The following is a 15,915-nucleotide window of genomic DNA, read 5'->3' as shown; positions in this document are numbered from 1 at the left end:
CAATGTGGTGCACTCAGTGCTGTACATAATAGTATTTTTCAATCGCAGGTGTGTTCCTAGGCAATTTAATACTGCTTTTTGCAAAAACTGATTAAAGGAGCAAAGCTATTAAAAGAACATTCTTTATTGAAGGCATTAAATTATTAATTACTGGCACAGTATCAAAATTCATACAGTTTTCACTCATTCATGCTATTCTGGGGATCTAACTTAGAGAGCTAGCACTCCAGAAAATGGAGAATAAAAATGTAGTCTTACATTCCAATATTACATAGATACAAGGAACTGTAGATGCTAGTTTACAAAAAAAAAGGACACAAAGTGCTGAAGTAACTCAGCAGGAAAGGTGATATTGCAGGTCAGGACCTTTGTTCAGACTAAAATCTAATTGAGTGTTGCATTGATTGTAAATATTCACCCTGCTGAGCAGAAGACTCATTCCCTACAACAATATCAAATTATTGAACAAATTATCTGGTTATTTTGAACAATTGAACAAATTATCTGGTCATTTTCATGGCACTGTTTATACCTTGATGAATGTATATTGGCTGCTTCTTGTACATAATTAAATCCCACCTTCCCTTCCTCGCACATAGCTCTTTTGTGGGAAAAAATTACATCACTCAATACAATAGCTTGATTGCAGTAGATATTCCAAATTCCCAAAATAAAAGTGATTCACTATCTCAAAAGCATTCCCTGATCTGACGCTATCCCTTTGCTGTAATATGGTACCTTCAGAACTTTAGTCTGATCACAAATCACATTCATGAATTTAGCTTTCACTGACCAGGTTTGAAGAAAACACATGATAGGACACAAAATGCAGGAGTACGTTATAAAAACAAAGAACTGCACTTACTAGTTAACACACAAAAGGACACAAAGTGCTGGAGTAACTCAGCAGGTCAGGCAGCACCTCTGGAGAACATGGATAGATGATGTTTGATGTCAAAGTGTAGTCCATACATGTTCTCCAGGAATGCTGCCTGACCTACTGAGTTACTTCAGCATTTTGTGTCTATCATTGGTATACACCAGCATCTGTAGTTCCTTTCATCATACTTTGAAAAAAACACATTTCAATTTAGACATTTTATGCTAAGATCAAAATGTGGTACAACATTGGGGGCAGGACAAAACCTGGCAAGTGATAGGTTTTTAGGAGGGAGGTTTGATTGACAGATGGGGAGATGAAAAGGGAACAAATCAGGCAATGCAGATTCCTGTCACTATTTTAAATTGAAATGATTACTGCAAATAATTCATGTTAGAATTAGAAACCACTGTACTGAAAGGAAAACTGAACATTTATCAAAATATAGTCTAACTGGTGCGATGGTATTCAGGATTGACAGTGCATTGATCCATCTTGGTTATACCAGTGAGGGAAATGATTGAGACATGGTCACTGGTTTCTAGTTTGCAAGGTATAGAGCCGCATAATGGTGCAGCTGGTGGAGCCTTCGCTACAGAGTGCCAGAGCCCGGGGTTCGATCCAGACCTTGGGTGTTGCCTGTGTGGAGTTTGCACGTTCTCCTTGTGACCATGCGGGTTTCCTCTGGGTGCTCGGATTCGTCCCACAGCCCAAAGACGTGCGGGTTTATAGATTAATTGGCCCTCTATAAATTGCCCCTAGTGTGTAGGGAGTGGATGAGAAAGTGGGATAACATAGAACTAGTGTGAACAGGTGATCAATGGTCAACGTGGTCTTGGTAGTGGGAAGGGTCTGTTTCCATGTTGTATCTCTAAACTAAACTCTAAACTATACACAGCAGAGAGTACTGTAGATTTTCATGTAATCCATGGACAGTACATCCATAAGCATGGGTGAAAAATCTGAGTTATCAGTCGGTTTAAGTCCAGTGTGGAGACTTATTTCACATCCACTGTCCTAGATCAAGTCAAAAATGTCTCAAGCGCAATGCCTTGAATACATTCAATGGCTTTCTGAAAAGCCTTTTGAATTTGGTAAGTTCCATTCAAACTCTCCTCTTAATTCTTCAATAGAGTCAACTTTCCTCTTGAACAGATGAACCAGGATTTCTGGGCTGCTTCAATAACTCTTCCAATTTTTCCAAATCATTTTCCACTGAATCGCTGTCGGCAATTTCATGAACTAAACCTTCTGTTACATCAAGCCTGGCTCTCCTGGGGAGAAAAATGAATTAATTTAAGACAAGTAGCAAAAACACCTCTAAAGCAATGAAACTAGTGACAAACAAATTCACAAGCAAGCACCTTGGAGTTTTTAGTTAGAAAATAATTATTGTACAGGGCAGCACACAAGCACAATTTACAGAGCTACTACCTCACAGCTCCACTGAGCCAGGTTCGATCCTGACCTCGGGTGCTGTCAGTGTGGACTGAATTAATTGATTGAAAGATATAGGTGGAAGCATGAAGGACATGCTTCATGATAGATCGTTGTAACAATGTAGCTTGTAATGAAGACTAAAACAAAACCATTCTTTGAGCCTTGTGCTCAGTGTGATTGAATTCTGGTGCTGAACAGAGTTCTATTTAGTTTAGAGATACAGCTTGAAAACATGTCCTACAGCCCACGCCGACCATTGATCACCTGTTCAAATGAGTTCTATGTTATACTACTTTTTCAACCACTCTCTACACACCTCTCTACACTGTATATCAAGAAATAGCAGAGGAATTGAATAACCTTTTCGCATCAGTCTTTACAGTGGAAGACACCAGAAGCATGCCTGCAATCCTAGATTTAGGAGGTGGAAGTTAGTGGAGTGCCGATTACTAAGGAGAAGGTGCGAGGAAAACAGAAAGGTCTGAGGGTGGATAAGTCACCTGGATTGCACCCCAAAGTTCTGAAGGAGGTGGCGTCAGAGATTGTCTAGGCATTAGTTGTGATATTTCAAGAATCATTAGAGTCAGGAGTGGTTCCTGAAAATTGGAAAATTGCGAATATTACCCCGCTGTACAAGAAGGGAACGAAGCAGAAGAGCGGAAACTATAGGCTGGTTAGCCTGACTTCAGTGGTTGGTAAGATTTTAGTCAATTATAAAGGATGAGGTTACGCAGTACTTAGAAGTTTACGATAAAATAGGCCAAACTCAGCATGGTTTTGTGAAGATCTTGCCTGACTAATCTGCTGGAGTTCTTTGAGGAAGTTAATGGCAGGACAAACAGGGGAGGCTGTAGATGTTGTTTACCTAGATTTTCAAAAAGCCTTCAATACGGCGCCATATGTCAGACTACTAGGGAAGATGAGAGCGCATGGTATTAAAGCGAAGATACTAGCATGGATAGCGGGTTGGTTGGATGGTAGAAGGCAAAGAGTTGCAATAAAAGGCGCTTTTTCACGTTGGCTGCCTGTGACTAATGGAGTTCCGCAAGGGTCGGTGCTTGGGTTGCTTCTCGTCACGTTGTATATTAATGATTTGGATAAGGGGTTTGAAGGTTTTGTGGTCAAGTTTGCAGATGATGCTAAGATAGGTGGAGGGGCAAGCAGTGTAGAGGAAACAAGGAATCTGCAGAAGGACTTGGACAGATTAAGAGAATGGGCAGAGAAGTGACAGATGAAATTCAGTATGGCAAAGTGCAGAGTGATGCATTTTGGTAATAAGAATAAAGGCGTAGATTATTTTCTAAATGGAGAGAGAATCCAGAAATCGGCGGTGCAAAGGGACCTGGGAGTGCTGGTGCAGGACTCCAAAAAAGTTCATTTGCAAGTCGAATCGGTAGTAAGGAAGTCAAATTCAATGTCAGCATTTATATCAAGAGGGCTGGAATACAAAAACAGATATGTAATGCTGAGGCTCTATAAGGTGCGGGTCAGGCTGCATTTGGAGTACTGTGAGCAAATTTGGGCCCCATATCTGAGGAACGATTTGCTGACTCTGGAAAGGGTCCAGAGGAGGTTTACAAGAATGATTTCAGGAATGAGTGGGTTTGCATATGATGAGCGTTTGACAAGCGCTGGGCCTCTACTCGCTGGAGTTTAGAAGGTTGAGGGGGAACCTCACTGAAACTTACATAATAATGAAAGGCATAGAAAGAGTGGATGTTGAAAGGATGTTTCCACTAGTGCGAGAGTCTAGGATCAGAGGTCATAGCCTCAGAATTAAAGGGCACTCTTTTAGAAAGGAGGTGAGGACGAACTTCTTTAGTCAGCGGGTAGTTAATCTGTAAAGCTCATCTGTGGAGGCCGTCAGTGGATAGTTTTAAGGCAGAGACAGACAAATTCTTGATTAGATTGGGTGTCAAGGGTTATGGGAAGAAGGCAGGAAAATGGGAAATGGGATTAGGAGCCAGAGATCAGCCATGATCGAATAGTGGAGTGGACTCAATGGGCCTATAACCTGTGAACACCAGTCCCAATTTACAAATTAACCTACAAACCTGCACGTTTTGGGATGTGGGAAGAAACTCATGCGCTCACAGGGAGAATGTGCAAACTCCACACAGGCAGCGCAGACAGATTGAATCCGGGTCTCCGGCACTGCGATGCAGTTACTCTACCAGCTGAGTTTGCGGTGTGGACTTAGTTGTCCCTCTGACCATCTGTGTGCTCTAGTTTCCTCCCACATCCCAAAAATGTGGGTTAGTAGATATAATGGCCCTGCAGATTTACCCTAGTGTGTAGGGAAGTTGGTAAATGAGAGTATGTGTAGAATAAAAAGTTGGCCCAACATTAGTGCCCAAGTGGGCATGTGATGGTTGATTTGACTCAATGGACCAGTTTCTGTGCTATCTCTCTCTATAAATCTCCGTGAATCAACGAGAAGTGGCAATTTAAAAAATGACAATATTACAAAGTGTTCTAGTTTCAAATCCATTGCTTTTTTGTGGGAGGTCCTGCGAGCGAGCGGATCGAGCGCAGCCTGCGGCAGCTGCATAGAGCGGCAATGGAAGGAGCCGAAAGCATCGCGCTAGGACGGGCCGACTCCTACTTCACCAATCCAGTGCCGTGAGCACACCGGGCCTTAGGGTGAGAGAAATCTGAATTTCATAAGTTCATAACTTCATAAGTTTAAGGATGAGGAGGGACCTTGTTGAAACTTACCGAATAGTGAAAGGCCTGGATAGAGTGAAAGTGGAGAGGATGTTTCCACTAATGGGAGAGTCTAGAACCAGAGGGCACAGCCTCAGAATAAAAGGACATATCTTTAGAAAGGAGATGAGAAGGAATTTCTTTAGTCTGAGGGTGGTGAATCTGTGGAATTCAAGCTGTGGAGGCCATTATTTGGTATTTTTTAGGCAGAGATTGACAGATTATTGAACAGCCAGGGTGTCTAGGGTTATGGGGAGAAGGCACGATAAAGCGGTTGAGAAAGATAAATCAGCCATGATTGAACGGCGGAGTAGACTTGATTGGCCGAATGGCCTAATTCTGTTTCTAGAGGTTATGAAGGTGAGGGTGGAAAGATTTAAAGTAACCTGAGGAGTAAACTTTTCACACAGAGGGTGGTGGGTATATAGAACAAGCTGCCAGAGGTGGTAGTTGAGGCAAGTCCTATAACAACATTTATCTTGCAATAAATGTTATTCCTTTTATTCTGTATCTGTAACGCAACAAAAACACTTTTTGTTGTACCTCAGTAGATGTAACAATAATAAACTAAACATTTAAAAGACATTTGGAAATGTACATGGAAAGGAAAAGTTTAGAACGTTATGAGCCAAATGCAAGCAGGTGGGACTAGGGTGGATGGGGCATATTGGCTGGCATGGGCAAGTTGGGCCAAAGAGCACATTTCCAAGCTACATGAATCTATGACTATGTTATTCTAATATCGGAGATCACAAGGCTATAATTTCTTACCATTCTTCCAACTTAAGTTTGTAAGTTTCTTGGCGCACCCTACGCTTCTTTTCCCGCAGAGTCTCCCCATTAGCTTTCTGCGCTGCCACAATCAGAGCCCCAGCTGGAACCCTGGAAGATGAGTAACATGGATGGACAATACACATACACATGGATCTACATCAAGAATCTCATGCAGCTAGACTAGAGAGCTTGCTGATTTTTCTCTGGTTTTGGGTGCCTCAATCTTCAAGCTCTTTTACAAAACAAATGCAAATCGGGGAAAAATATATAATCAGAATTCGTCACTTTGAAACTTATCTCTAAGACATGCGGGTTTGTAGGTTATTTGGCCCTTTGTAAATTGTTCTCAATGTGCAGGGCGTGGATAAGGTGGGATAACATAGAACGAGTGTGAATAGGCGATCAATGGTCAGCGTGGACTCTTTAGAGATGCAGCATGGAAACAGGTCTCTCGATCCATTGAGTCCACTCCGACCAGTGATCACCCCGTACTAGCACTGTCCTACACATTAGGAACAATTTACAGAAGCCAATTAACCTATAAACCTGTCGCCTTGGGATGCAAGGGGAAACCAGAGCACCCGGAGAAAACCCATAGGGTCACAAGGAGAATGTACAAACTCAGTACAGAGAGCACCCGTAGGATCAAACCAGGGTCTCTGGCGCTGTAATGCAGCAACTCTACCGCTGCGCCACAATGCCACGTGAAGTAATCACGAAGGGCTGAATGGCCTCCCCTGTTCCTACTAATCTCCAAGACTTTTTTGAGGGAGTTATAAATTACAGAACTTTACAATTAATCTTCATTGAAGCATTTGTTGACTCACCCCATGAATGCACCAATGACTGTTCCTGCCACAAATCCACCCAGTCCAAGAGACATCCGGAATACTCCTCCTGTGATCGCTAAACATGAAGGATGTGTTTTACATTAGCTTATTGTAACAATTAACCTACAAACCCGCACTTCTTTGGGGTGTGCGAGGAAACCGAAGCACCCAGAGGAAACCGAAAGGCAGTCACAGAGAGAACATCCAAACTACACAAAGGCAGCACCCGAGGTCAGGATTGAACCGGGGTCTCTGGTGCTGTTTGGCAGCAGCTCTATTGGCTGTGCCACTTGTACTTGAGTTTGGCTTGATTCTATTTTGTATAATATTATCTGATTTGATTGGATAGCACACAAAGAAAATCATTTTGCTTGGCACACATGACAATAATAAACTTAAACTTAAACCAAAGGACAAAATACAAAGGGCAAATCTCATAACGAATTGACAAGAAATGTATTTACCCAAATCAGTTGCAATGCGTAACTCAGTAAAATCACTACACTTAAGAATAATATAAAATATTAATTACAATTAATGAAGGAAAAAAAGTGGGGTCCCGTGGTTCAAATAATGGAACTGTAAGCAGACTCTCACCTCCAGCTACAGAATAGTATCTCAGGAGATTTTGATCATGATACACAGATAGACCCGTGCTAATTGTACTGTTTGGGAAAAAAAAGCAAATTAGGAATGAACAAATAGAAATCATCAAAGTACCCTGAAAACAAAAGTACAATCGTATACATAATTACACAAGGCCTGCAGCAGCCTGGGGCTTGCCTGGAATGGGCAACGTTCAAACAACTAGAGTGCAGACTGAACTTTGAAAATGGCGCCAAAACATGGCGCCTGTTGCATGCGGGCTCAATGGACTATTTCTATAAATTTCGCTCACCAGGGATAGGCTTGGGTATAGCAATACTCTGCTGGACTGTACGCAAGGAAATAATTTTTATTGTGCGTTTGCATCCGCACATATGACAATAAAAGCACCATTGTACTCTTCAACTGAATCACTGATAGCGTCTCCCAAGAGTACTGCTGGTATATGAATCCCATCTCACCAAATCCACCCAAAACTTCATCCTAAACATTGATGGTGTCCCAGTATCCACCTCCCCTCACATCCGGAATCTTGGAATCATCTTTGATCAAACCCTCTCCTTCGACAAACACATCAAACACATCACAAAGACAGCCTTCTTCCACCTCAAAAACATTGCCCGTCTCCGTCCATCCCTCTCCTCCACAGCTGCAGAAACCCTCATCCACGCCTTCATCACCTCCCGTCTGGACTACTGCAACAGCCTCCTCTATGGCGCACCCTAAAAAATCATCAGTAAACTTCAATACATTCAAAACTCCGCTGCCCGTCTACTCACCCACACCCCGATCCGTGACCATATCACCCCCGTCCTTTACAAACTCCACTGGCTCCCCATCCCCCAGAGAATCCAGTACAAAATCCTCCTCATAACCTACAAAGCCCTCCATAACCTGGCCCCACCCTACCTGACCGACCTCCTCCACAGGCACACTCCCACCTGCACCCTCCGCTCTGCTGCTGCCAATCTCCTATCCCCCCACATCCGGACCAAACTCAGATCCTGGGGGGACAGGGCTTTCTCCATCGCTGCTCCCACCCTATGGAACTCACTACCCCAAACCGTTAGAGACTCCTCCACACTCACCACATTCAAAACATCGCTGAAGTCTCACCTGTTCAGTACTGCCTTCAACCACTGAAGGTCACCTCACCTTCTGTCTCCTTTCTCTGTTCGTTTACTTATTTACTTATTTATCTATTTATTAATTTCCCTATGTTCTCTAAATCTCTGTAAAGCGTCTTTGAGTATATGAAAAGCGCTATATAAATAAAATGCATTATTATTATTATTATCTCTTGCCCTCACTTTAAATATTATTTTCCATTTGCACCATTTTTACATCTTTTGCTTCTATTACATTATTTATCTTATGTCTAATCTTAACTTTTTTATCTCATGCCCCTAATGAATCGTACTTTGAGCTGTGCCCATGATCTTTGAAGTATGTTCCTAAATGTCTGAAAAAGGGATCCAAAAACCAGCTCTTTGGGTAAAAAATGGCTATCAAGTCTTACAACTAAGATAACAGGTAAAATTAAAGAGACAATAACTTCCTGATGTAATGTCACCAATGGTCCCAGGGGAGAAATCTCATCAAAAACTAAATGTCATTCCATTCATAATTTCTCTGCTACTTATTATTCTTTTATGTAATTACCTCCTTATGATGCTGGTTTACTCCAAAGATAAGACACAAAATGCTGGAATAACTCAGCGGGTCAGGCAGCATCTCTGGGGGAACAAGAATAGGTGATGTTTCGGGTCAAGACCTTTCATGAGGTCCGATGAAGGTTCTTGACCCGAAATATCACCTATTCCTTTTCTTCAGAGATGCTGCCTGACTCGTTGAGTTACTGCAGCATTTTGTAACTATCTTCACTGATTATATTAATGCATTTGTTTTAGCATCTATTTTTATCTGTCTGGAAGCAAAAACAAATGTGCTCAATCTACCTTTGGACTATCTTTAATAGAGATATTATTATTCCCTTTATCCTGTATCTGTACACTGTGGATGGCTTGATTGTAATTATGTATTGTCTTTCCGCAGACTGGATAGCATGCAACCAAAAGCTTTTCACCGAACCTCCGTACCCATGACAATAAATTCAACTAAACTATATTCCATTTTCAGTATTTGTACTACAACATTTTACCTTGCCATTACAACTACTAATTTTAAAACAAAATACTTAGCAAAGAAATAGCCACTTATCAAGAATTCCAGCATGTATTATGGAAAAACTGTTCAAACAATGGGCTGTCAAGGAACAGTTATGAGGGCATTTAATCTGTTCGAGATTGTTAATTTATCAATTTATGCTCTTGAGAACAGAAATGTTAATATTCTCAAATTTATCTTGAAAAATACTTAATCACCTTAGAGATGAAAGACTGCACATGCTGACATTTTGAGGAAAAATTGAACTGCCGGAGAAATTCCAATTTTAGGTGGCATAGTGGCGCTGCTAGTAGAGCCGCTGCCCCACAGTTCCAGAGACCCAGATTCAATCCTGACCTCAGGTGCTGTCCGTGTGAAATTTGCACTTTCGCCTATGAATGCGTGGGTTTCCTCCGGTTTCTTCCACATGCCAAAGACGTGTGGGTGTGTAGGTTAATTGGCCCTCTGTAAATTACCCATAGTCAGTAAAGAGTAGATGCGAAAGTGGGAATGGATGATCGATGGTTGGCCTGGTGTCGGTGGGCCGAAGGCCCTATTTCCACGCTGTATCTGTAAACTAAATTAAACTCAGCAAGTCAAGCAGTATCTGTGCAGGGATGCAGTCGAGGGTATCCCACCTCAGATGCTGCCTGACCCGCTGGGTTCTTCCAACAATCTGTTCTTCAATCACTTTCCAAGAGGTGTTGACTTCCCAATTTAATGATGATAACTAAATTCTCAGATTCTCTCCAGATATATGACAATGGTTCCAAGAGCTATAAACCTTTAGCTTATGTGTTATAACACCGACTAAACATTTCACTTACTTGAAAATGGTGACAAAGGCAGCCACACGCCAGCTCCATCGCCATCCATAACGGACAAAGCCTCTGATAGCAGCATCCTGCGCCGACCTCTGATGGATGAGAGAATAGTCAGCAATGTCGCAGGCAAATAGTTGCTCATTCACACAAGCTACACAGTTGGTTGCTGCTCACATTACTTGTTATTGTCACGTTTAGTTTAGTAATACAGCACGGAAATAGTTCCTTTGGCCCACCGAGCCCACGTCAACCAACAATCATCCCGTACACCAGTTCTTTCCTACACCCTAGGGACAATTAACACAAGCCAATTAACCTACAAACCAGTACATCTTTGGAATGTCGGAGGAAACCGGAGCACCCAGAGACAGCCCATGCGATCACAGGGCGAACGTAAAAACTCCGTCCAGGCAGCACCCATTCAGGATCGAACCCGGGTCTCTGGTGCTATGAGGCCGCTCTACCACTGCGCCACTCACTGCATGCATTAACATAGTGAAAATCTTTGTTTTGGGTTCTATCCAGGCAAATCATTACCATAGTACAATCAACCTATACACAAGTACAACCGGTAAAAAGAGAAAGAAAACAGAGTGCAAAAACTTAATGTTACAGCTACTGAGAAAGTGCAGAAAAAGGGTTAGGGATGCAAAGACGTAGACTGGGAGATTGGAAATACATCCTAAGCTTTAGTTTAATTTAGTTTATTGTGACTTATGCCGAGGCACAGTGAAAAGCATTTTGTTGCTATCCAGTCAGCAAAAAGACTATACATGATTACAATTGAGCTGTCCGCAGTGTACAGATACAGGATAAGGAAATAACATTTAGTCCAAGTCCAGTAAAGTACGATTAAAGGTTGTCCAAGGTTCTCCAATGAGGTAGATGGTAGGTCAGGTCCGCTCTCAGTTGCCTAACAGCTGGGAAGAAACTATCCCTGAATCTGGAGGTATGCGTTTTCACAATTCTGAACCCCTTGCCTGATGGAAGAGGAGAGAAGAGGGAGTGACCGTGGTTAGACTGGTCCTCAATTATGCTGGTGGTCTTGCCAAGGCAGCGTGAAATGTAAATGGAGTCAATGGAAGGGAAGTTGGTTTGTGTGATGGTCTGGGCTGCCACGCAATGAAAAGGTCCATTCAAACGTCTATGAACAGCAGGGAAGAAGCTGTTCTTGAGACTGGTGATGCGTGCTTTCAACTTTTTGTACCTTCTCCTTGACAGGAGTGGGGATAAGAGGAAATTATGTTATGTTGGCTGGTCTCCCAAGGCAACGTGGTGTAGATGGAGTTGAAGGGGTGGGAGAGGCTGGTTTGTGCGATGGACTGGGCTACATCCACAGCTCTCTGCAATTTATCGCAGACTTGGGAAGGACAATTGGCAAACTAAGATGTGATGCATTCCAATAGGATACTTCTGTAGAGTTGGTGAGAACATGGGCAGAAAGAAAATGGGATCAGGGTAGGTTTAGTGCAAGTGGATGCTCAGTGGGCCGAAGGGCTGTACTGTGTAATCTAATACTCACCACGGCTTCCAAGCGATTCCTGTAGACCTCAGCCTGACTCTGCTCGATGTAACGGGTTCTAGCATGTCGGGCAGCGGGAATCCCGCCATACATCATCCCAACTATTCCTGCCACAAGGGTGCTCTTCCAAATATTGATTAGTTCCTCAGGATAATTCTTCACCTCGCTGCAGGCGCAATACTCATATTCAGTTATGTACCATCATTGCCCAGCGCTAGTCAGCCCACATGCCCATTCTACAAAGAAACTCTCGCAAACTGTAGAATGCAAGTTATTATATTGTTAAGGAATAAAATACTTCCTACTTTTAAGTCCAAAGCTGATAGATTTTGTTAGCCAAATATATTTAGGGATACGGTATAAAGACACATACATGGATTTAAATCCTTCAATTTATTAACATTTCTTTTCCACAGAAACTGCCTGACATGCCAAGTGTTCTCAACAGCTTCTGCAAAATATATTTTAAAATCATACATCAACCATTATTTAATTTATTTGAATGGACTGACAGATTTGAATGGACTGACAGGAAACTGGAGGACCTGAAGGAAAACCCACACGGTCACAGGGAGAACGTGCAAACTCCAAACAAGTAGCACCCGAGGTCAGGATCAAATCTACGTCTCCGGCACTGTGAGACAGCAACTCTACCCGCTGTGCCACTTCATTGCATCCACTTTTTTCAATATTTTGATAGTTCAAAAGTTTGAGACAGTTCAGGTGATCGTAAAGGAACCTCATTCCATCTCTCAGTTTCCTCTTGCTCAATTGTTGCATTCACATCATGCTTCTGTTGATGTAGACACAAGGAATTACAGATGCTGGTTTACAAAAACAGGACACAGTGTTGGAGTTACTCAGCAGATCAGGCAGCAAAGCTGGAGAGTCTGAAGAAGGGTCTCAACCCGAAACGTCACCCATTCCTTCTCTCCAGAGATGCTGCCTGTCCTGCTGAGTTACTCCAGCATTTTGTGTCTATCTTCGGTGTAAAACAGCATCTGCAGTTCCTTCCTACATTTCTCTGGAGAACATTTCTCTGGAGAACCCTTCTCCAGTCTGTTCTCCAGAAATGTTCCCCGATGCACATCCAGCACTTTGTGCTCTTTATCTGCTATGAATATTTGTCAAAAAGACGACATTTTGCCTAGCTTACTCCATACAAAAAATGATTCGATTCATACTTACTCGCGATCAAACAGCTCCCGCAGTCTGTTCCATCCTGTCTCAGGGACCTGGGGGCTACCAATAAATTTAGGAAGTTTCTCAACTGGGCTTCCCATATCCTCCGAAGCATAGAGCCGTGGAAAGCGAAACATTTTTACAGAAGCAGAAGTTGTGTATAAATGCCTGTCACCAGGCAATTCTGTAGCACAGCGGCAGGTTGATGGTCTGATGGTTTCTCAGTCCGCCACAATTGCTCTTCATTCAGCTCCAGATGCAAGAGCTCACTGTAAATCAACAATACAAACCAAACTCCATCGTTTGTTTCAACAACCATGTTCTCAGAGCAATACCTCTCAATGCCCTGACTATAAGTAATAGAACATTGGAATATTATAACTAATACTCACTTATCATTTCCAAACGCCCATACCTTTGTCTCTCCACCCTCTCCTTCCCACACTTTCACTCATAAACCATTCCTTCACCAACCCCTTACCCCTCCTGCTCTTTCTCTGCCCTTGCCCTCTTGATTCCTTGACTGTCATTTCCTGTCACTCCTTATCTCATCGCCCATCCCATCCACCCCCTGAGCTCCTCCTCCCTCCCCCCCTCCACCTTTCCCTGCCCCCTCTCTCCTCACCCCATTCCCTCCCCATCACCCTCCATCTCATCACCCTCCCTCCTCCTCCTCCCATTACCCTCCCTCCCTCCTCACCCTATTTTTCATCCTCCCTTCTCATACCTCCTCCTCCCTCTATCGCCCTCCCTCCCTTCTCCTCCTACCTCTCTCCATCACCCTCATCCTCCCTTCATCACCGTCGCTCCCTCACGCCCCCCCTTCCCCCCCTCTCCCGGTGATATTGGCGGCTCCTGGCTTTCGTTCCCGGGCATCAATGACAGCACAAACGGCCGACAGATTGTGAACATACTTCCCCTTTCCCCAGCCAGGAGACGCGCCCCAAAGACCGATGTTCGGGAAGCCAGGAGCAGCCTTGACCGAGGTTGGGCGCCCTGAACCTGGAGCAGGCCTCAACTCACCGCTGAGACTCGGGGAGCGGGGCATCATGGGGATTGTAGTCCAATAAAAAGCGCGCATGCGCCCTCCTCCCTCTGGAGATGCATTGGGAAGGTCACGAAGTGCTGGAGTAACTCAGCGGGTCGGGCACTATCTCTAGAAAAACTATCAATTTTCTCCAAAGATGCAAACACCTATCCATGTTCTTCAGAGATGCTGCATGACCCGCTTAGTTATTCTAGTGTTTTGTGGCTATATCTACGTTTGTCTCACAGCTGGGATGCATGCTATGCCCTCCACACCTGAGACCCAATGCAAAAGGTGATGAGCTTCCACTGGGAATTACCTCCCCCAGCGCCCCCGCTTCCTCTCTCCCCCTTTCCCCACTAACCCTGTTCCATGGTAGTTTCTGAGCACTTTAAAACCATAGGTTCATAAGACATAGGTGCAGAATAAGCGAGTTCGGTGACACTCGACCGTGGATGTGCAGGGCATAGGTCACCTGTGCTAAACATTCTCGCCAGCTGAGCTGCTACGTGTATACAAACCTGCGTTTCATCTGTATTTTCCAGTTTTGCTTCTTCGAGGTAAGAAAATACTGCTTTCAAAACTATTAATTAAGTGTATTTGTGGTTAATTTGTGGTTAACATCAGGAGCTCCGGCAGCGTCTTCGCCCGCCCCGAATCGCAGGACTTGGGTCGGCCCGCCGCGGACCTTTCACCGTCCGGCGTGGCCTGAAATAGGCCAAGGGATTTTCTCTGCCGGGGCTTCAATGTCGGGAGCCCCGACCGCCCCGACGTGGCAACTTCAACAGCCTGACCACGGGAGAAGATGGCAGGGGAAGAGAAAAGACATTCTGGCCTTCCATCACAGTGAGGAGGTGACTGGAGGAGACTCACTGTGATGGATGTTTCTTTTTTTGTTTTGTGTTGGTTTGTGATTTTGTGTGTTATTGCTTATTTTTAGTGCTCTTATTGTTGGACTGTAGGTAACGGAATTTCATCCAAAAGACTTGTTTTTTTGGATGACAATAAAGGCTATTCTGATTCTGATTCTGAAAACTACAATGATTTTGTAGGTTTTATTGCTTTATGCTTTGGTGAGTGAGCAAGATCGTGTTGATTTTCTTTTGAATTGTAACTTGTACAGGAGCTGCTGCTCAAGCGGGAATATGTCGCACTTCCCAAACCATGAGTTATTCTTGGTTTTCTCCATCGTTCTTGGATTGTCGGCGATGCAAAAGAAAAACAAACATTTGAGTGAAGGAATTGCTGCTTTGTGCGGGCGGTGGCTACAGTCCGGAATGTCAATGGATGACCACCGTAAACTTGAAGTTGCTGTTCGTGCAGCGATTAGACAGCTGCAGAGGTCAGCATCCAGCGGAGCGGTTTGTCTGATCAAGCTCTCCCTATAATAATACCCAGAAACACATTGTTCTGGTAGACACAAAATGCTGGAGTAACTTCCTGTAGGGTCTCAACCTAAAACGTCAGCCATTCCTTCTCTCCAGAGATGCTGCCTGTCCTGGTAAGTTACTCCAGCATTTTGTGTCTACTGGAGTGATACTGGAGTCATGTGATGATAATAAATGTAAATATAAACCAGAGAGAGAGAGACTGGGAGAGGCAGGAGGGGAAGAGTAAGAGAGTTGAGGAGGAAAACTACCAGCCACATAGTTAGTCCCGTCTGAAATGGATATGTTTCTTCCATCTGTACGTACGCATGTGTCTGACTAAAAATAGATATCAATATTATGTGAAGCAGGTGCTGGTCAGAAATAAAAAGAAGCAGGGGGAGGATGTGGTTAAGGAATTAACAGAGGAATGAGTACAGGAGCAGAGAGTCTGGACAGAATTGTTGGGCAACAGGTGAGAGCAGGGGGATTAGGAGGGGAGGGAGAGAGGGCAGGCATGGAGTGAGGTGTTCCTGCACAATTTAAATGTGCTGGATATAGCCTGAGCTTATAATGTTTACAGCATTATAT

At 43.6% G+C, this 15,915-nt stretch overlaps 2 protein-coding genes across 8 annotated transcripts in view; one reads left to right on the top strand and one right to left on the bottom strand.

The window, feature by feature from the left end:
• Nucleotides 1–136: 136 nt before the first annotated feature.
• Nucleotides 137–13,942, bottom strand: timmdc1 (translocase of inner mitochondrial membrane domain containing 1). Of its 5 annotated transcripts, none has more exons than XM_078418880.1 (8): nucleotides 13,845–13,942; nucleotides 12,937–13,199; nucleotides 11,749–11,914; nucleotides 10,230–10,318; nucleotides 7,228–7,295; nucleotides 6,628–6,706; nucleotides 5,798–5,908; nucleotides 137–2,154 (listed from the first exon to the last, which is right to left on the bottom strand). In XM_078418880.1, the coding sequence occupies exons 2-8, from the start codon at nucleotides 13,065–13,067 to the stop codon at nucleotides 2,016–2,018; spliced, it is 783 nt and encodes a 260-aa protein (XP_078275006.1). In that variant the 5' UTR covers nucleotides 13,068–13,199; nucleotides 13,845–13,942; the 3' UTR covers nucleotides 137–2,015. The 5 variants fall into 5 exon arrangements, with proteins under 5 accessions (XP_078275006.1, XP_078275010.1, XP_078275008.1 ...); XM_078418884.1 differs by having other exon boundaries at nucleotides 5,798–5,874; XM_078418882.1 differs by lacking the exon at nucleotides 13,845–13,942 and adding an exon at nucleotides 13,699–13,741.
• Nucleotides 13,624–15,915, top strand: part of LOC144604451 (uncharacterized) — a 60,363-nt gene continuing 58,071 nt past the window's right edge. For all 3 annotated transcript variants that reach the window (XR_013548725.1, XR_013548724.1, XM_078418887.1), the window contains exons 1-2: nucleotides 13,624–14,517; nucleotides 15,081–15,299. The gene's annotated coding sequence lies outside the window, so the exon portion shown is untranslated. The remainder of the gene's footprint in view (nucleotides 14,518–15,080; nucleotides 15,300–15,915) is intronic.

The sequence above is a fragment of the Rhinoraja longicauda genome, chromosome 22 (genome assembly GCF_053455715.1).
Source record: "Rhinoraja longicauda isolate Sanriku21f chromosome 22, sRhiLon1.1, whole genome shotgun sequence".
Lineage (NCBI taxonomy): Eukaryota > Metazoa > Chordata > Chondrichthyes > Rajiformes > Arhynchobatidae > Rhinoraja > Rhinoraja longicauda.
Note: the sequence above shows the minus strand (reverse complement) of the source record. Positions and strands in the feature narration are given on the sequence as shown.